The following is a 22,546-nucleotide window of genomic DNA, read 5'->3' as shown; positions in this document are numbered from 1 at the left end:
GCTCAGCTGTCCAGAAAGGTGGTAACTTCACAGCAACGGCTGCAGAAGTCTGTTTGTCCAAAAATATGTTTTTGGACTTATCGGGGGTCACCATTGGAATCACAATGGACATGACAAAATTATCACACAAGGTGTTTTTAGAGTGAATCAAACAGATTTACACTTGTGCAACCTTTTAAAAGCCAGAATCACGCACACAACATGCATTGACGTCATCATGCACTGATGTCACATAGCCGGTTGATGCCTTCTGGGAGTTGTAATGCCCCCAAAGCGCTCCTACATTCCCATATTTTAAAAATTCTGTCAGGGAACTAGCCCTAGAATTTAAAAGTAATTTATAAAGGCCAGATACCACCCCTTTATAATTAGACTGAAAATTATAAATCATCCCTATCACATTAGGTTGTAGGTATTTGGGAACTTTAAAATTAAAGAATTAAAAAGCTCCTAAACTGTAAATAGCAAAGAAAAAGATATCTTGGTATTGTAAATTTGGTGGATAATTGTTCAAAAGAAGCAAGATTTTGGTCAGAAAAAATATCTAAAAAAAAGATTGGATGCCTAAATTTAACCAATGATGTCAACTGCTATCTTGAACGGAAGGTTAATAAAAAAGGAATTACCTACATTAGCAATAATTAATAAAAATCTGTGGTGCCCAAAATGTTTCCTCAATTGAAACCAGATTCTCAATATATGTCTAATGACAAAATTATTAGTTAATTTGAATGCCAAAAAAAGGTAAAGGGTTAACACAGCTAAAGTTGGCTCTTCAGACATTTTGAAGCATAACACACATTTAAAGTAAGGAATGTTTAAGAAATGTAGAAATTTGCTCCAAATTATCTGTGATGTGTGTTCAAAGAAAGGATATTATGAGCCCAGAGGACCCCAAAACCCAGCAGGAATAGATATTCACTAAGACAAATGGTTACTTAAAGAAAAATTGCTTTTAATTATCTTTGAAGATGAAAACAGAATCACACTTTAACTTATCACTATTAACTTAACCAACCTAACTTAACCCCCTTCTAATTCTAAGTGCATGTGTGTATAATGTGTGTGTAAGTTCAGAAAAGTTCTTTGATTCACAGTCCAATCTCACTTCTCATTCCTCCAAGTTCACTGGTGGCAGGCAATTTATATACTGTGCACAGAATTTAACATGTATAAAGTTCACCAGGCTTTGGTGCTTGAAAGGTAAATGGTTACTGCTCAGGAAGGTTCTTTTTGGTTTTCAGAGAGAGATTCGTTGTATGCTGGCACCACAACTGATTCCTTTTTTAATCAGCCACTTCAGTGTCTTGCTAAAGAAACTTGCCCCCTCAGGGTTCTCCAGATGATAACCTCTTTCTTTTTGGTCACCACAGAGTTTCTCTTTGTTTTTCTTATTTCAAGTGAAACATTAGACAGTCAGTCCTCTCCTCTTGCATGAACCACAAGGGGTTTGACCAGACTGAACTAAGCACTCACAACCCGTCTTCCAAATGGCGTTTTCCACAAGCTTGCCAGCTTGTCCTGTTCCAGTCCCAGTTGCTGCTGCTGACTGTAAAACTATAGAACTGATCTCGAGAGAGAGAGAGAGAGAGAGAGAGAGAGAGAAAGAGAGAGAGAACCTGTTTTACTCCCTCTCCTTGCAAAACCACATGACTCTCTTCGAACAGCAAGTTCCATTCCAGACAGAATGTGGCTCCGACAAGTTCTTTCATCTGTTGCCTTTTTGTAAACAACAGTCCATTAGTGAAGTCTCTTGGGCATGCTCCAAAGGTTCTGGGGTAGTTATGTCTAACATTATCAGTGCTCCAGTATTTTAAATAACATCTGTTTTACACTGAAAAACCTGCCCCAATTTATCTCCCAAAAACATCTATATTCTGTCACAATATGAAGAACACTGAATGACTCAAAGGTCCCATTACTTTAGTAAAGAATGCCGATTGGCTGGCTTTAATCAGGTGTTTGTGTTATTAAAAAAACACTGTCATTTTGGAAATAAAAGTAAGACCTGTGAGTATTCAAGCATTTACTGACAGTGGTGAAATGGAGACTATTCATATTCACATATACATGTAATCAATTCAAACTGTTGTAATTTTTCAGATCTTAGTAGCTTTTCATCTATCTTGTTACATAATTCAAAAACTTCTGGCATTTAATAATTTAACAGTTTTAGAAAACTTACTGCATCTTCCAGTAACTTCAGATTGTTACTGAACTTTTAAAAATTTTGCTTTTTGTTAGTTTGAAAGCTGTCCCCCATATTTTAAAGGCTGAGAATGAAAATCCTCATCTTTCAGATTTATTGTCAGAGTACATACATGAAATCATACGTAACTCTGAGATTCTTTTTCTGCAAGTGAGGCAGAATTACCATTTATTGGTAGTGTAACAAAACTCTACACAGCATATACATATGAACAAATGAATCGTAAACAGATAACAAATGTAAACTGAATAATATAGAGAGAATAAAAAACATCAATACAGTGCACAAGTAAGAATCCTTAAATGAGTCCCTGATTGAGTTTGCTGTTGAGGAGTCTGATGGCGGAGGGGCAGCAGCTGTTCCTGAACCTGGTGTTGTGAATTTTGTGGCACCTATCCCTCTTTTTTGATGGCAGCAGTGAGAACAGAGCATTTGCTGGGTGGTGACGATCTTTGATGATTGCTGCTGCTCTCTGACAGCAGTGTTCCCTGTAGATGTTCTCGTAGTGGGGAGGGTTTTGCCTGTGATGTCCTGGGCTGTGTCCATTACCTTTTGGAGGGCTTTGTACTCAGGGGTATTGGTGTCCCTATACCAGTCCATGATGAAATCAGTCAGCACACTTTCCACCACACATCTGTGAAATTTGCCAGGGTTTCCAAACCTCTGCAAATTCCTGAGGAAGTAGGGGCACTGGGTCCAGGAAAGATCCTCTGAGATAGTGACTCCTGAATTTAAATTTGCTATTCCTCTCCACCTCTTATCCCCGATGATCACTGGATTGTATACCTCTGGCTTTCCCTTCCTGAAGTCAACAATCAGCTCCTTGCGTTTGGTGATATTGAGTGGAAGGTTGTTGTTGGTGCACCATTCAGCCAGGTTTTCAATCTCCCTTCTGTATGCTGACTCATCACTTTTATACAACCCACTACTCTGGTACTGTTGGGAAATTTGTAGGTGGTGTTAATGTCATACTGAGATACACAGTAATAGGTGTAAAGTGAGTAGAGCAGTGGGCTACTGTGGAACTCTGGTACTGATGGATATTGTGGAGATGTTCTTACCACACTGATTGTGGTCTGGAGGTGAGGAATTCCATGGTCCAATTACACAGTGGGGTGTTGAGTCCCAGGTCTTGGAGTTTGCCGATCAGTTTTAAGGGATTGTTGGTGTTAAATGCTGAACTGTAGTCAATAAAGAGCATCCCAATGAATGCATCTTTACTGTCCAGGTATTCCAAGGCTTTATGTAGAGCTAGTGAGATGGCACCTGTTTCTATGATAGGTGAAATGGAATGTATCCATGCAACCGCTCAGACAGGAGTTGATATGCTTCAACACCAACCTTTCAAAACACTTCATCACTGTTGATGTAAGTGTTACTGGTTGATAGTCATTAATGCAATTTACTACATTCTTTTTGGGCTCCGGTATGATTGATGCTTGTTTGAAACAGGTGGGTACTACGCCATGCTGGATTGATATATTGAAGATATCTGTGGAATATATTGGTAAATTGGTCAGTATAGATTTTTAATACTTGTCCAGGTACTCCATCCGGGCTGGATGTTTTCCTTGGATTCACTCTCCTGAAGGGAGCACGCACGTCATCCTCAGATACAGACTGGATGGGATCATCAGGGGACGTAAGGGTGCAGGGAGCGGTTCTTCACTGTTGTCAAATCGATGGGTTGTAATAGCTGCTGTAAAAAGTATAAATATCAGTTATGATTCCAAGAGAGCTATAGTTCTGTAATGCCTTTATACGGTTGCTCCAGATGATATGGCTGATTAATTTGTTGATGATTCCTCCCATTCTGTTTTAATTAACTGAAGGGTGGATTAGTTTTCATGATCAGGTATTGTTTCTTATAGATTAATTTTAAAAAAATCAGACATACAGGACTGTAACAGGCCAATTTGGCCCTACAAGTCCATGCGCCCAAATTACAGCCCATCAATCTACACCTGGTACGTTTTTAAAGGGTGGGAGGAAACCGGAGCACCCTGAAAAAACCCAGGCAGACATGGGGAGAAAGTACAAACTTCTTACAGACAGTGTGGATTTGAACTAGGTCCGATCCCGATCGCTGGTGCTGTAAAGGCGTTGCACTAACCACTACGCCAACCATGCATTGCCATCAAAAGCAGCCTTGATAATTTATTTTTGGATCTCTTTGAATTTGTGATAATGATAAACTTGAAAGAGGTGCAAGAAAAAGAAAAAAAAACACTGAATCTACATAGTTTTATCAAAATTTAAAAGTAATTAAGCGCTAACATTTCTAACGAGGAGCTAAGTTCTTATAGTTCAGGCCCTCAATGTTGTGCCTTCCTTCATTTAAAAAAAAATACTAAACCCTCCCTACCCCATAACCCTCTACTTTTCTTTCATCCATGTGGCTGCCTAAGAGTCTCTTAAGTGCCCCAATGTTTTAGCCTCTACCACCATCCTCAGCAAGGCATTCCAGGCACCCTTAACTCTCTGGATAAAAAAAACTTATTCCTGATGTCTCCCTGAACTTCCCTCCCTTAACTTGTACATGTGTCCTCTAGTGTTTGCTGATCTTGCCCTAGGAAACAGGTGCTGGCAGTCCATCCTATCTATGCCTCTCATAATCTTGTAGAACTCTTATCAAGTGTCCTCATCCTTCTAAGCTCCAAAGAGAAAAGTCCCAGCTCTGCTAACCTTGCCTCATAAGACTTGTTTCTCAGTCCGGGCAACATCTTGGTAAATCTCCTCTGCACCTTCTCTATAGCGTCCACATCCTTCCTATAATGAGGTGACCAGAACTGAACACATTATTCTAAGTGAGGTCTGACCAGAGATTTGTTGAGTTGCAACATTACCTCTCCTAAACTCAATCCCCCATTAATGAAGCTCAGCATCCCATCTTCTTAACTATCCTATCAACCTATGAAGTGACCTTGAGAAATGTATGAATTTGAACCCCAAAGTCCCTCTGTTCATCCACTCTCTTAAGTAACTGACTATTAACTCTGTACTCAGCCTTCTGGTTTGTCCTTCCAAAATGCATCACCACACACTTATCCATATTGAAATCCATTTGCCACTTTTCTGTATGTAACCTTTTTGTATAATGAAGCAAAAATACCATATTGGCAATTCAGAGGTGCATTCGAAATAATAAGTGCCAAATATTTCATTGTTGGGGTGAGCAAAAGTTTGTGGGTGTAAGGAAAATAGAATGGTGAGAACCAGAGGTATGACTGAAGGCTGAGTTGCTAGTTGCAGAAGTGGAGGAGTAATGGGGAGGTAGGTGAAAGACATAAATAATGGTTTGAAGGGAGATGGGAAGAACAAGTTTGAATTATCATTCTGTGAAGTATTTCTTATCCATTATTCAAGCTTGTAGTCCTTTGTGAACAGAGAGCCGTTTGAGAACCAGAGTGTCAGTAGGGATATTGGATGTGTTCAATGGAACCGTAGATCTGCAGAGTGGACCATGATTTCTTGTGGTGATTTCAACAAACATGGTGACTTGAGTTGGTGTTAACAAATAATTTTGCTGTAACTGGAGAAGATTGAAGAGTAGTAAGAATGAAAACCAGGGACAAATGAAATATGATATGTAATGTATGGTTGGATCATAATAATTCATACTGAGATGGTGTTGTATTCCTGCAAAATTGATGTTTTATGTTTAACTCAAGATTGTCTTTGTTGAAAAATGGAAACTTGAATGAGAGGATCGGCAGGGAGTCGCTTAGATAAAGAATATGTGTGGCAATAAAAATTATCACCTTATTTTCACTGTTTATGTATTTTTTTAAAAATATTTTATTTATGATTTTCCAAACCGTTATCAACATTATCAGTGTCAATGCGAACAGTATCAGCACTGACTACAATTTGCAATTATCAATTCTATATAAAAATTTCTGCAGAGTTCAAGCTTTTTTCCCCCCCACCCTCCACATTTAACACTTAACTAACTACAGTTAGACACAGCATTCAAGTCACAACAAAGGTATAAGACATATATCAGTTTTATGTGTTTGTCACGACACGGTGGCCATGATTTTTCCTGGTTGGGATGGACTACCCTCCCCCCACCAATTGAGCGGCAAATGGGGAAGGTAGGGCAGCGAGGCACGACGGCCCACACTTTAATCGTGCTCCTATGGAAGTTAAGTATGGTTGCCAAATTTTCAAAAAAGTGTTATACATTTTTCTTAAGTTGTCAGTAATTTTCTCCAGGGAGCACTGCTTTGCATTTCTGTGTTCCAGTGAGTAATGCTCAGGCAGGAGTCTGATTTCCACATAACCGCTATGCACTTCCTGGCCACTGCCAATGCGATCATTACGAATTGGATTTGAAACTTGGACAGATTCATTGTAAGTCTCACGCCTATTACGTTTCCCAACAGGAACAACTCTGGGTACTGCGGGAATTCTTTACTTATATTTTTTTTCGAGGACTTGGCCTAGTTCCATCCAGAAGGATACGTGTCCAAGTTGCGTGCATAAAGTTCCTGTCTCAATGCCACATCCAAAGCATTGGTCTGACAATTCTAGTTTGGATCTGTTCAATTTTACAACGTCAGGTACAGCTGATGTAGAAAGTTGTATTGTTGATGATTGCAGTCATGCTGGTCTGACACAGATCAGACTAGCAGCACTCATCAATCGTTATTCCTAGGTCCGACTCTCCCCTCTGCCTTGATTTGTGAAGTCCTGATTTAGGTCCTTACGCTTGGAGCAAGAAATACATTGCCGAGATGAACTTCCGTGTGTCACCCCTTTGAATCATGGCTCTATGTCACTGCAGGCTTGTAGGACCATAGTTGGACCAAATTTGTCCTGCAAAAAAGATCTTATCATAAGGTAGCAGTGGAATGTTTTATTTGTTAAATCATGTTTATGCCTGAGTTGTTCAAATGACATTAGTTTCCCCAGCCCAGAACAGTCTCTATGCACCTGATGCCATTGCGACACCAGGCATCCAGGATCTTGTTACCTTCTGTCAATGATGTTAATCTATTTGGAGTCAGGGATGTTTTTAGGGACAGCCCTACTTTGATTCCTAGATATTGGTTAATTTTATTCCAAATAAAGATAATTTGTTTTAGTATAGGGCTGTCTGATTTCCCAGATAACAATTTAGCTTTCCATTTATAAATAAAGACCTGCTTCCTTCTCACCTACCCTATGCAGGTCAATTTGTGCCCAGAATGGTACACCTCCCTCCTCAAAGAGTGAAGTGATGCATCTCAACTGGGCCGTCCAGTATATTTTTTGAAGTCTGGCATTCGTAATTTGCCCAGATCAATTTTTCCATAGAGTCTCTGGCTACCTTTCCATTCCATAGAAATGTCCTTATTTGTGAGAGCAAATTTTGGAAGAATCCCTGGGATAACGCCGCTGGCAGTGTCTGGAAGAGGTACTGAAGTCTCAGCAACTTGTTCATTTGAATATAGTTAACCCTGCCCACTAAAGTTATGGAGATGGAGATCCATCTATTTAAGTCCTCCTCAATTCTCCTAAGCAAGGGGGTATAATTTAGTTTATATAAATTATTCAAGTTATTGTCTATTCTGACTCTGAGATATTTGATCCCATTTTGAGGCCACTTTAAATAATACTTTTCTTGATATTGACTTTAATCTCCCTTAGTAAGTTTGCATGGCTTCGCTCTTGCTCCAATTAACTTTATAGCTGGAGATCTCCCCATAGTCCTCTTGTGTAGAGCTCTCAGTCCATTTATTGGCTACAGATAATTAGTCAATGAAGACATTTAAACTAGCACCTACCTTTCCTGGTGCCTTTTCAAACGGTAGCTTTCTTGTTCCAAGTCCAGCTCTAGTGACTTGTGGGTTGGTTCATAGGCAGTTTGTGATGATGATGTTACTAAAACAGTATAACAAGTACAGTAAAATTCCTGGGGATTGGTAGATGCCAGATAAGTGTATTTTCCAGTTGCTTGAGACTTACCATGTCTAACAAATACACCTGCATTAAGAATAAGTAGTTTAAAAGACAAAAGACCAGAAGACGAAACTGTACTTATACTGAACAAACTTCACTTTCATGAATATATAACCCTTAAAGCATTTTACTTTATTTTCAGTCACATTCTTTGAAAACATTTCACCATCACTTCATCTGCAGGTTCTTCCCCCTCCACTGAGCTGCCCCAAAGATGAACAATAACATTTTAGATCATTGACTTCTCCCCCACCCCCCCACCCCCCCAAGTTTACAGATAAAGCCTCTGACCAGGGCAACTCTTACTAAACAGGGATAAGGAGACACTGCTTAGAGAGTCACTCCAATGGCGAGTGGCATCAACCTGGGCGACAGCATTGCTGTTTCACATAACTTCATTCAAACAGCTGCTATGAGCAATGCACTGGCTGAATATTTACTCCCATCTTCACCAAGTCTTACTTCAGAGAACATTTACAATTTTAAACGTGCATTTTTTTTACCTATTATTTTGTTTTTATTTATTTTAATTTTTTAATTTATTTTCCTCAGTTATTTTGTTGTTGCTTGAGGCTGCTGGTTGCCTGAATTCCAGATACTAAAGGTTTTACTGTCATATGTAAAACAAAGTTGGAAGTGTGATGACAAAAAAGTTAAAAAAAATTTCCCCATCCAAAAAAAAATCTCTTCAGTGGTCCAGGAAGGGCCTCCAGCTCACCAACACCCTTCCCTCTGGTGGTTCTTGGTTTTATGATAGATGGTTTGTGTAACTGAATACTTTGTGGGTAAGAAACCAGTTGAGAATGACTGACCTTGAATTAAGAGTTGATTAAGCACTGCTTGCATAGATTTGTCAAAGGCAAATATAATTGCCCTGATTTCAATTGAAATTGTGCATATGGTATTTAATAAACTCTCTCAAAATGCACAATAGAAAAAGGAAATAACTGATATGAAGGTGAGGGCACCAACCTCAGGTACGTAATTGTTCAGAGGATGGTGAGTGTTTTAACCAAAACTACTTTGCTTCAAGAACAGCAAAACTTTGGGGCACGTATTTCAATTGTGGTGCAACAAGTTGATTGAGGAGTTAAGATCATATGGGAAATGCTGGCATGAATAACTTGTGTAAACGATTCATCATAACCTTAATATAATTTCTGATTTAAGTTTCACTGGTGCATTCTGAAGAATTCTGGGTTCCACACTTCAGGAAGAACGATAGTGCTTTTGAGACAATTTCAAAGATGATGGACTAGTTAGGTGAAAATCTTACTTGGTTCAATAACTAATTTCATTTTTATATTGTGACGTTTTCCCATTTTTCATGTAATTTTAATTGAGTGGGATTGTCCCTTTAAGAGAACAGATTTATCAAACTGCCTGCAGGATTTAAAGTGACTGAAGCTAGCAGCAAGCTTTGAACACCATGTTCCTTTTTACTGGATACTTTTACAGAATCAACACAGAAGCCCTGGAGAAGCCAGGAGTAGAGACCATGTGACCAGCTTGTTGAAAAGACAGTGCATCATTTGCTCTGGAGGCCATTTTAAGAAGGCAACACAAGAGTAAACAACTTTTCGACCTTTGTGGGAATGAGAAACCCACTTGGCCTCATTGTGTGGTTATAGACAGAATGTCAGATTTCTTCCTTTTGCTTACAGAGGAATGAGAAGACCACTTTGACTGAGCCACGAAAATGGTTCTACTTGCAGAAGAAACACTGCACTCTACTTCGACTGACTCATGAATAGTGTTCTAATTGCAGAAGAAATATAGCACTCTTCTTCGACTGACCTACAAAAAGCATCACTTGCTTCTTGTCCCCTACGCCAAAGAAGAGGGGAACTTCAGTTGGCACTTGTCCAAAAAGAGTACTTAATTGAAGCACTTCAACAAGGGTTTTGTGAGTTAATCAACATTCTGTCACCCCCAGTCTCTTTCGCCCACTTCATGAACTGTTAACTTCATCTAAGGCCTGCGTGTCTGATTCATCCTAAGCCTGCGTGTCACATCCACTTAAAGGTCTGCGTGTCTCACCATTCTAAGGCTTTGTGTCTCAACCATCTAAAGCCTGTGTGTCGCATCAATTTCAAGCCCACGTGTCATCACTGAATTTCCAAAGCGGAACTTTGAACTGCCTTCCGAGAATTGGGGCCTGAGCTGCAGTGGCTTGAGGGTATTCCACACACACCAATATATTTGTGCATATTTGGGTTTAAGTTTGATAAGTGTAGATACATTTAGTTATGTTTAGATAAGTGTAAATAAATTAGGTGAAGTGTTATATCATTGTTGATTAATAATTAAAAATATTATTTTAAATACCACACTGTCTGGGCTAATTTTTTTTTAATCACTGAGGTCTGGTACCTAACAAATAACTATTTTGCTTTTAAATCTGAAAAAAAAATACTAATGGTCTTCCATTGTCAGATCACTCATTTTTTTCAGCTACACTGAATCTTTTTAGACTTTCAGTGATGGAATGGAAGGTAAATACATTGGCATTTGATCTCCAGTTTGTAATGGACTATTGTTTGGCTGAGCATGAATGAAGCTGTCAGATAGCTCAGTTTGGCTTAATTTATAATTTTTTTCAAGCAAACTGTAAAAAACACTCACAGAAACCAGGTGATTGGAGTATTAGAAAGAAATGAGGCAAGTTTGAAGGAATATGAAAAACGAGTTATGTAAATTGGAACACCAGTTAATTTTTGCAGTTTGTTGCAGCAATAAAAGTTAAATGAGCAAAAACCCATAGTTTCATAGGTAGCTTTACATGAAATAAAAACACCAGAGTTTGCTTGAACCTACCAGTACTAGTGGAGGGGATTCAGTGGCAGTGAAGTTAAGCATATATGGCTTGTACAGCTATTACACTTTTATTTTTTTCAAAGCTATGGAGAATTCTAAATATGTTAAAAAGAATAGCAGATTAAGTTGGGCTTGTGTTAATCGTACACGTTAATCTTCATTAATTGATGGTCTTAAGATTTGCTTTATGATGACCTTAATGTTTGACATTAAAAAATTATAAATTGAGCATTTTACTCTCAGGAGTTCTGTTGTAATTGAAATTGAAACACCCAGAGATATTGTTATTGTAAAAGAGTATACTTGTGATAAAAATTTTAATCAGTTGACAGCTCAAAAAAAAAAGTTTTCTAGGTGAGGAATGGAAACAAAAGGATAAAGGCATTTAAAGCATTTTGGCAATAGTTTGAAGATTGTGAAGGTTAGCCTAACTAGTTAGCTTGTAAATTTTGTTTTTGTTTACATTTTATCGCTTTTCAGAATGAAGACCTGTTGTTTAATAACATTCCATTATAGTTATTACTGTAAAACTTATTATCTTGCACCTTTTGGAATTTTGGTGATACTGGACCAGCAGATTTTCCAGACTCTTGATTTCACTCCTGTTAACACAAACACACTTTTATTTCACATTTTTTCCAGCACATTACATGTTAGTATAATTTTCTAGTGAAGCCATTGAGTTTAAAAGGGATGGGAAAATATACAAGCATACTAGGCCCCAGTCACAAATGTCTAGAGTTCCAGACCATAACCTGTGCTCCAGCTGCCCATAGACTGGACTCTGATCCCAGATGCATTCCAGAATCCTGGATCCAGCCATGCACTGTGTCTGCATTCTGTATCCTTGGCTCATATTGAGGACTAATGAACTATTAGGATTTCCATATAAGCATATGATGAGCTATTAGAGTTTTACCAAGCAATCATTTTAATTGGATCTTGTTCGTTGACGATGCCCACTATCAATATCAGGTGTTAGCCTGCAGAGTGGGTTTCTAGAAATATTTTTGCTATTTAAAAGTTTAGTTGTCTGAAAAGTTTGTTTCCTCACTTTTAAGGTACTGGAGAAAAAACTTATGCAAAGAAAAATTATGATAAGTATCTCACGGCATTAAAAGGCTCTGGACTAGTTTCATCTGAGGAACGGTCAGCGTCATCGGTACTGGATCATATGGCAGGGGCAAGCAATGTAACTATTTTGGGTAAGTAACGCGTGATATTTTAATGTTGCATCACAAGACTGATGACTGTTTGCTAGGATTTTGTTAAGTACTGTATAACCATTTCTTTTATTTTCTGGAATCTGTTTATATCCTTGTATTGCATGAAGCAGCCTTGCTGCTGTGTAGACTTGGCTTGAAAAGCGATTGAGCCACTAAGGGTGAATTGTATGGCTGATATCGCAGCCAGATAATATTAATATTGCTGACCAAATCATCAAGTTTGTAACAATTTTTTTCGATTGGTCTCCTTTTGAGCTGTAAATATTGAAGTCACAGATATTTTGCAATACAACACATTTTAAATAATGTGTTTATATAATCAGTGAAGACCTATAGATATTGGCCTCCATTATTGTAAAGCATTTTCTGAATTATGCTATTCTGTGATCTTGAAGTTATTGCTTTATTTTGCAAAAGGCAACAGTCAATTTGCCTAGGATATAACAGTACAGATCTTGTGTTTTACTTGAAAAAAATTACACTTGTCTCTAAAATGTACTCAGTCATGTATAAACCTGTTTGATGATTTAATTGTGTTATCTCAAATGATTAAGAATAAGTCAGCTGTAGAAAAGTACGGTAAATTGAATTGTTCTATTTGTCCTGGACATGGTGTTCAGATTTATTTTTGGATGAGCATCTGGAAATTGTATTTGGAAAATGATAAATGAAATGACATTTATTCTGGTGGCTGGAAATGAATGAGCTTGCCATATTTTAGTATGATTGGTTGTTTTACTGTAGAAAGTGCAATAATGGAGGATAACTTTTGAGTCCCTAAAGGACTTGAAGCAAACATTAACATTTTAAGCATACATTATTGTATTTCTTAATACATTGCTTGAAAAATTAGGCTCATTATAACAAAAAAAAATGAATAAATAGTTGTTTCTGTTTGATTGCATACCTTGGATAATATGGGCTGGATTGGCATGTAACAGTACAGAGCACGTAATCTTACACTAAATTGCATTCTGCCTGCCATAAAGCAGACAAAAAGTAACCATTAGTGACATCCAGTGCCCCTTACAGAACGAAAGAAAGAGAAGCAGAGCAGCGTCCTTTCAGAGTCACTGAATGTCTGTGGATTCGGCTCCAACGCTCCTGTTGTCTCCACAGCCGCATGGACTCCTTCCTGTTTGATCTATCGGCAACCGGAGCTCCAGATCCAAACCTCTGACATGATCAGGAAGGCTTTTAGCATCCAAGCCCCTTTTGGAACTCTTCAGGAACCCTTCTTGCCTTCAGTAACCTCTTGAATCTTGGCTCTGATACCTGGTTCCCATGAGCCAATCTCCAGCAACCCGCAGCTCGTGCATGTCCCCCGACTGCAAGTTGTCCATAGCCTATGTGGATCCCTTAGCTACAGAGACTCTCGTTGGTCCAACACCGTGGTCACCATCACATAAGGCCATCTCCCTGTTTCACCTTCTCAGTGGGGTGTATTCTCCCTGTTTCTGGTGCCCTGTGTCGGTCCACTGCTCCCCAGAGTCTGCAACCCCTTGTGGCCGTTGCTGAGCACAAGCCTTGCTTTCTTGGACACAAACCCATAGTTGCAGGATTTGGTTTAAAAGCACCATCAGCTTCTCTAAGAAGCCTTTTAATGGCTGTATGGAGCTACTGGTATTACCACCAGATGGTTAAACTCTTCAGAGCAGCTCTGTGGCTCCACTCACTGGTCTCTTGGGTCCACACCAGTGACGGTGCTTCCATTACAGGTGCACCCATTTAAGTAACAACAATAAATATATTATTGATGTGGAATATTGGTCATCATGGAGATTTTCTTGTGGCATCCATAATAATGTGAATAATCAGACAAGATCCAATAATCAACAAAGAACCATAATCAAAGTTCAGATGTATTTATTTGTTTATGTATTCAGAGTACATACGTAATATCACATACAACCCTGAGATTTAAAAAAAATTTAGACATACAATAACGAACAGGCCCTTCCAGCCCATGCTGCCCAAATGCCCTAATTAACCTACACCACCCTGTTATGTTTTGAAGGGTGGGAGGAAATTTCAGCGCCAGAGGAAACCCATATAGACTTGGGGAAAATGTACAAACTCCTTGCAGACACTTGTTTCCTTGTATCATCTTCCAGCCTCTGCCTCTACCTGCGTTCTTCTCTCACCACACCTGACTTTATCTGTTCCTTTTTTTCGTAATCCTTATCTTTCTTTACCTATCACCCACCAGGAACTGTCTCCTACTCTTCTCCGTCACCTGGCTTCATCTGACCTCATCTGTCTTCATCATCTCCCTTCTCATCTGCTTCCACATATTGCTTGCCAGTCCCTCACCACTTTACACTGGCGATCTCCCCTCTGCATTTTCAGTTTTAATGCAGGATCTTTGCATTAACTATTCTTTTGCCTGCGCAGTTGCTGTTTGCCCTTCTGAGTTCCTCCAGCGGTTTATTTTTTTGGACCAGACTACAGAATCAGCAGTATCTTGAGTCTCCATAATATGCATTTTTGTTTTGTTAAACATTTTGTCTTCAAGATTGCTGAACAATGTTAATTATTTATTCATTTTTCATTGAACAATAAATCCAAATTTTTACTATAATTTTAACTTTAAAGGTGCTACAGCAGGAGCAGGGCAGAGGGAATCTTCTGATGAGGTGAGTTTAAATGTATGTATGTATGTGTGTGTGTTTTTATATATATATAAATATATATATATAATGGATTTGATGTGGGGCAATGGTCATTTACTGTTTTTATGATCCATTTACGAGGTCAAGCTACAGGAACCTCTGCTTTAAAATTATTATAATAATCCTCTGTGAAATTAACTTGAGCTGTGTCTGTATTGCTTTTAGTCATTATGGGAATAGAAGTATAATTTAGATTAATGAAAATGTAGCCTTTTTTTAGCAAAACTTTCTGATGAATGTTGATATTATAATTTGTCATACATTCTATTGCTTTTTATGTTAGCTATTTATAAAAACTTTATTCGATTTGGCTTCCTTTGTTTTCTGGTTCACATAAGTACAGATAAAGAAATCCATTGGGTAAAATTTAATTCATGTTGCTGAAGAAAATAATGAACCATTATTAGTAAACTTAAATCTGTGGTTAATTATGCAGTAATAATCATGGGTCCTCCACAGAATTAGTTTACAGAGCCACCCCCCCCCCCACAACAGTCCCAGGGAATTTCATTCCGGCAGCACATGGGCAGCAGAAAAGTCCCACTTTGGTACTCATATGCTTAAGGGAGAAGGTGGGTGCACTGGAGCCTATCCTGGCCACCTGTCATGGGTCTACGACTTCATACGTTCTGCCTGAACTCAAGGACTTCCTTTTTGTATCCCTATGTAGGGATCCACACATGTGAAGGACCTTTCAAGGTGGTATGGAATGATGGCTCCATGTTTGTTGTATACATTGGTGGCGGGCAAGGAACGGTTTTGGTGGATTGTCTTGGGCCGGCACATGTGGACCTGGATCAGCTGTTACAGGTGGCACGCCCCTGGTTCAGAGGATGTCCGCCGACCAATTCTAGCCGTATAGATGAGACTGTGGTGTCACCTCTGAACTTCACTTCTGGGGCAGAGTAGGTTGTGTGGCAAACCACACCACTCCATTGTCCCAAACCAGCACTTGTGGTTGCGGGCATCCACAGGATCAGGAGTTCCCTGTGTTTTAGGTTTGTGACTGCAGAAGTTAGGTGATGGTGATAGCGCACCAATTGTAAGTATTTAAACTCTTGCGAAGGTTCCATTAAACAGTTCTGTTGGTTCAGCTCACTTCATCATTCGCTACAAATGGCTATTTTCAAATTGTACATAGAATGTTTGCATCAATAGTGAAGTATTGATTAGGAGAGGTATGTTTTCTGAACCTTGCAATCCAAATAATGTCATTGAATCACTTGCATGCATCTGACTGGACACGCTGTTTGCTTGCCATTTCATATAAATACATTTCTAAAAAATGAAATGTCAGGTTAAGATGTGTTACAGTTTATAACAGAGAATAGCCTGGTCCTTCTGTTGTGACAGATTATGTTGTATTTTATATTGTATATAGCCCACCTCACTGTCAAAAGGCAAAGGAGGAAAAACCCAGCAACCAACCCCAACAAACCAATTTTTCCTTGCAACCGCTGCAACCTTGTCTGCCTGTCCTGCATCAGACTTGTCAGCCACAAACGAGCCTGCAGCTGACGTGGACTTTACCCCTCCATAAATCTTCGTCTGCGAAGCCAAGCCAAAGAAGAGATATGTTTTAAAGGAGATAAATTGTGGCAGGTTTTTTAGTGTAGGTCACATGCAAACACTTCAAAACAGATCTCATTTAAAATACTGGAGCTCTGCTCAAGCCAGACATTACGGCTCCGAGTGTCTTTGAAAAAACATTGAAGAATGCCTATAGGGACTTCATAAATGGATTGTTGTTTTGGAAAGCCACAGGTGAAAGAACTCGGAGGATTAGGTTCGGAGCCACAGTCTGAGTGCAGTTAGCTGTTCTAAGAGGGTCATGTGGTTTTTCAAGCAGTGAGAGTCAAACGTGCGTGCGTGCGTGCGTGCGTGCGTGCGTGCGTGCGTGCGTGCGTGCGTGCGTGCGTGCGTGCGTGCGTGCGTGCGTGCGTGCGTGCGTGCGTGCGTGCGTGCGTGCGTGCGTGCGTGCGTGCGTGCGTGCGTGCGTGCGTGCGAGAGAACACACTTCTACAGTTCAACAGCTGCAGCTGGGACTGGAACAAGTGGCAAGCATCTTCATTTTGAAGATGGATTGTGAGTTCTTAGTTCAGCCTGGTCAAAGCCCTTGTCGTCCATACAAGAGGAGAGGACTGGTTGCCTAATGTTTCACTTTAAATAAGAAACAAAAATGAACTCTGTGGTGACCTGAAAGAAAAAGGTTATCACCTGGAGAGCCCTGATGGGCAAGTTTCTTCGGCAAGATACTGACATGGCTGATTAGAAGTAATCAGTTTGTATTCAGCGAACAACAAATCTCTCTGAAAACTAACAAGAATCTTCCTGAGTGGTAACCACTGTGACAGAATGTGGATATGTTTTTAGGAGATAAATTTGGGCAGGGTTTTTAGTGTAGGTCACATACAAACACTTCAAAACAGGCCTTATTTAAAATACCGGAGCTCTGCTAATGCTAGACATATTGGCCCCATCACCTTGGCAGAAGCTTTGGAGAGTGCCAAAGAGACTTCACTAATGGATAGTTGTTTACAAAAAGGCAACAGATGAAAGAACTTGTCGGAGCTGCATTCTCTCTGGAGGGAACTTGCTGTTCTAGGAGGGTCATGTGGTTTTGCAAGCAAAGAGAATAAAACAGGTTTTCTCTGTTAGAGAGAGTCAGAGACCGAGATCAGTTCTATAGTTTTACAGTCAGCAGTAGCAACTGGGACTGGAATAGTACAAGCTGGCAAGCTCGTGGAAAACCCCATTTGGAAGACAGGTTGTGAGTGGTTAGTTCAGACTGGTCAAAGCCCTTGTGGTTCATGCAAGAGGAGAGGTCTGGCTGTCTAATGTTTCACTTGAAATAAGATAAACAAAAAGGAACTCTGTGGTGACCTGAAAGAAATAGGTTATCATCTGGAAAACCCTGAGGGGGCAAGTTTCTTCGGCAAGACACTGAAGAGGCTGATTCAAAAAGGAATCAGTTGAGGGTATAAGTGTACAACAAATCACTCTGAAAACTGACAAGAACATTCTTGAGCGGTAATCATTTACCTTTCAAGCACCAAAGCCTGGTGAACTTTATAAATATTAAATTCTATGCCTGCAACCAGTGAACTTGGAGGAATGAGAAGTGAGATTGGACTGTGAACCAAAGAACTTTTCTGAACTTACACACACATTACATACACATCCGCTTAGAATTAGAAGGGGGTTAAGTTAGGTTAGTTAAGTTAATAGTGATAAGTTAAAGTGTGATTCTGTTTTCATGTTTAAAGATAATTAAAAGCAACTTTTTTTAAATAACCATTTGTCTTGGTGAATATCTATTGCTGCTGGGTTTTGGGGTCCTCTGGGCTCGTAACACTGTCCAGAAATATAGATAATCAGCTACATGATAAAGCATTGTAGAAAACTATCAAAATTCCATATTTTCAGCCAGTAAGATTTGAGTTTGACCTTATAAATGGTGGAACTATGAAATACAATCTCAAACGATCATTAAGAAACAGAATTTTAATTTTATTAAACCATTGCTTTATTTATGCAGTTCATGAGCTTTGCCAGATATATTGGTTGACTGTCGTATTGTTATTTTGCATCCTGACTTTAGCTTTCATAAGGAAATGTATAATAACTTGAGGAAAAATTATTTAATTTAGGATCAAGTGTTAACATTTTTGCTAACAGATGATTCTTTATTTTTCAGGAGGAGCAGGATGGCAGTCAAGGAATTGGCAAACGGAAGAGAGTCAAATTCTGCAATGGCACCAAAGGTATTTTTGAAACCGCTTATTACCAATGTTAAAAATAGCGATTCTGTGAAAGTCATTCAAGGGTGCTGCCTTTTTGCTCGTGCTTCTATGTTTAAAACACATAAAACATTAATTTCTTGTGAGAAGATATATTTTCATGTATTGTAATTACAGACAGCAGGGACTAGGAGGCATATTTATTATCATATTGTGGTCAGCCTGCAGTTCAGTTTGGACTGCAGGATGGCTGCAAAAATATCTAGAACTTCGGCAAGAAAAATTCCAGACAGGAATTAGTTTCTAATTCCTGCCTGGAACTTTTTATACAGCCAGCATTGCGAGAATTTTATGAGAAATTCCCGTTATTAGCGGCAATGAATGAAGCATATTTGATGAACAATTGCACCTACTGAAAAAAGTGCCATTTTTTGGAGATTGCCGATGTTAGGAATCCTGGATAAAAGTTAGTCACCTGTACCAACTACATAAAAAACATAAACAATATTTATGTTACACGAGTTGAAAGAAAAAAAAAACAAGGTTTTTACTTAAAAGTGACTGCCAGGGAGCTATAGGACCTCCGTTAAAAATTACTGGCTTAAAGAACAAGATCTCTACTTTCTCTTTTTTTTTCTCGAAATTTATTTATAGTATCTCCATACATTCATTTCAAATTGACTTAGTATAATATTACATAATAGATACTAAATAATTTTCAAAATTTCACTCCCCCCACCTCCCCTAACCCCTTAGGAAACCACCTTGTGGTGGTTAATTCCCAAAAACCCAAATGGGTGTGGTATAAACCACAAGTGGCATATGACTTTCGGGAGCAGAAGTACCACCCCCTCCCCCCCCCCCCCCCCCCCCCCAGGCAGACAAAATACACGTATAAACCGAAAAATCATAATTTCTTATATCCATAAAACCCCGGTCCATCAATTTAACCAATCTTATTCATAAACTCTTTTTTTTGAAAATCCAAACTTGATATTAAATTTTGCACCCTTTCCACCCTCCCAACACTGAGTTAAACATTGTTTACAATCAATAAAAGTTTTTTTAAAAAATTTTTTTTTCAAGTCTTCCTGAATTTCATCCACTGAATTAAAACACCTCTGAACATCCCAGTTCAACACCGAATCTTCCATTCTTCTCAGTCTCAAGTTGAATTTGTAGCTTACTTTCAAAAAAAGTTTTTTTCAAATCTTTTAAAATTTTCTTGAACATAATTCCTTCAGTCTTGATCTTCTAAAGCATCAATGTTATTCATAAGTTCTTTCTTCTGTGTTTCCCAATTTAATACCAAATTTTCCACTTTGTCAATCTTCTCAATGTTAAGTTGAAATTATTGTTTATTTTCAAGAAAAACTTATTCAAAATTTTTAACTCTTCTTGGACATTGCTCCTTCGACTTTAATTTTATAAATCATCAATCTTGTTCATAGTTTCTTTCTACTGAATTTCCAAATTTAATAATAAAGTTTCCGTTTTTTCCAATTTTCTCAATATTAAACTGATCTTGTTGTTTAGTTTAAAAAAAACCTTTTCAAAACTATTAAAATCTGTTTGCAATGTATGCATACTCACAGATAATAAATTCACTCTTCCAATATTCCATCCAAAAAAAAATCACTGATAAACCTTATTGCAGGTCAAGGAGTTCCATATATATGTTTATCTTCAGAAAATATTTCAAATATTTCAAATCAACATTCGTCGCCATCTTTCAAAAAGGAGTCTGAAATCAACTTTAATAAGTTCTGTTCTTGAGAAAATTCCAGCACCAACTCCGGCTCTGTCTGGGCAAATAGGTCAAATTTCTTCCAAAGTCAAAGAATGTAATTTTGTTCTGTATTTATAGATAATAAATTCATCCTTCCGATATTCCATCCAAAAAAAATCACTAATAAACTTTAATGTTATCTGGATTTTTAAAACTCACGGGCAACCAATGCCAATTACTGCAATTTATCTTCATAAAACATTTCAAATCAATATTCATCACCATCTTTCAGAGGGGTGTCCAAGGCTAGCTTATCCGACAGTCCAATTAATGAGCTCTGTTCTTAAGAAAATTCCAGCCTTGACTCTGTGGTTCTGTCTGGGCAAGTAGGCCGAGTTTCTTCCAAAGTCGGAAAGTGTAGTTTTGTTCTGTATTTGAACTCTGTTTTCCTTAATCTTTGTTGCCATTTTAAACTAAAAACAATTGATAAACAAAACAAAGACTTTTAACAGAAAAGAAATATTCTTAAAACGGGTATTTATATAACTGCCTGGGGGAGACCGGGAATGCACGTCCGCTCCCTACGCCATCTTGCCACGCCCCCCCCCCCCATCTCTACTTTCTCTTAAGCACCAATTTTTTTTTTAACATTGTTTTTCAATTTTATCAATGCTGGAAAATGTTATAACTAAAGCTGTAGAAAACTGGGAGAAAAGCAGTAGGTTCTGAAAATACTTTGTGGGTTAAATGATATATGTGGGAAAGATCAGTTTTATGCAAAATCATTGCTCAGGTCATTAGCTTTGGGTTTAACTTACTTTCGGACAACTTTAAAAAAATTTATTTTATGCCTATTTGTTTCATTTGACTTGCTATGAGGAAGGGTTAGGGTTAGTCTATTAGTCAATTTAATCTATTGAGTTAAAAAAAAAGCCCTGCAAATGCTGGAAATCTGAAATAAAAACACATAATTTGGTAAACTCGATAAATCAACCATTATCTCAGGAAAAAGAAATAAAGATTCAGATTAGTGACCCTCTGTCAGAAAGAGAAGCAAGTTAGTTTTCAGTTGAGAAGGTATGTCCACAACAAATTGAATATCTGTAAAAGGGGACGAGTTAAAATGGCTCAAATGGGAGTAGCTACTATTACTTTAAACTTGATCTGTTCAAGGTGGACTTGTCAAGTAGGACAAGAAAAACTTAATAAACACAATGCTATAATGGAAAATGCTGTAATAAATACTAACCTGCCTATGTTTTCTTGTTTTTTTTTAAACTTAATGGCATTATTAATTTTTAATAGACTTTGAGTGTTTGTCAAAATCACCTGGATTGGGTGTACACCACTGTCCCTGGTATGTATATGGCTGCCCCTCATCTCCACTTTGCCTACTCAGATTTATATCCTGCTAACCACACTGACAAGTGCATTGAGGTTGTCACCAAGATCAAATGCTTTGCAACCTGGATGAAATGAAAACCATGCTTGGATGCAGACATCTGGGCACTTCTCAGAGCTGCCTTCAGGACTGGTGACATGATGGTGCTAGGGTCAGCAAGGGCTGAACTCTCCCTTGCAATCCAGAAAGTAAAGCATGGATACACATAGAAGATCCATGACACTAGTGACACGAGACACATGTGGGAATGGATCAAGACCATTTCAGATCATAAGACAATCTTGTGAGTTAGACAACGACTGAAGTCCTCCCTTTAAGAGAGACTGAACATCTTCTGTGCATGGTTAGATGAGAAGAATAGGATGACACTGAAGAAAATTCCATGTTCACCGCAGCCAATGTGATGAGAATCCTAATCCAAGCTGAACCCACATAAGGCAGCAGGACTAGACAATATAGCTGGATGGGTACTGAAAGACTGCACAGACTAACTGATGGAGATCTTTACAGATATCTTCAACACCTCACTGCAGCAGTCCATCATCCCTGCAGGTTTCAAGACAGCCACCATCATCCTAGTACCAAAGAGGGCTACAGTAATAGACTTCAATGCGTACTGCCCCATGGCATTGACCTCCACCATTATGAAATGCTTTGAGTGTCTGGTGATGGAATCAAACATCAAAGCGCACCTCCCAGAGTCATTGGACTAATCTCAATTTACCTATAGAAGAAAATGTTCCATTGATGAAGCAAAAGCCCTGTCTCTCAACTCAGTCCTGGCCCACCTGTAGAGCGACCCCTC

The 22,546-nt window shown here is 38.6% G+C and overlaps 1 protein-coding gene across 4 annotated transcripts in view; it reads left to right on the top strand.

The window, feature by feature from the left end:
- ubr3 (ubiquitin protein ligase E3 component n-recognin 3) overlaps positions 1–22,546 on the top strand; it is a 293,785-nt gene that overhangs the window by 27,429 nt on the left and 243,810 nt on the right. For all 4 annotated transcript variants that reach the window (XM_069935677.1, XM_069935678.1, XM_069935680.1 and 1 more), the window contains exons 4-6: positions 12,034–12,177; positions 14,794–14,834; positions 18,568–18,634. In XM_069935677.1, coding sequence (XP_069791778.1) covers positions 12,034–12,177; positions 14,794–14,834; positions 18,568–18,634 — 252 coding nt within the window. The remainder of the gene's footprint in view (positions 1–12,033; positions 12,178–14,793; positions 14,835–18,567; positions 18,635–22,546) is intronic.

The sequence above is a fragment of the Narcine bancroftii genome, chromosome 4, assembly GCF_036971445.1.
Source record: "Narcine bancroftii isolate sNarBan1 chromosome 4, sNarBan1.hap1, whole genome shotgun sequence".
Classification (NCBI taxonomy): domain Eukaryota; kingdom Metazoa; phylum Chordata; class Chondrichthyes; order Torpediniformes; family Narcinidae; genus Narcine; species Narcine bancroftii.
The sequence above is the reverse complement of the archived record's forward strand: the minus strand, read 5'-3'. Positions and strand labels throughout refer to the sequence as shown.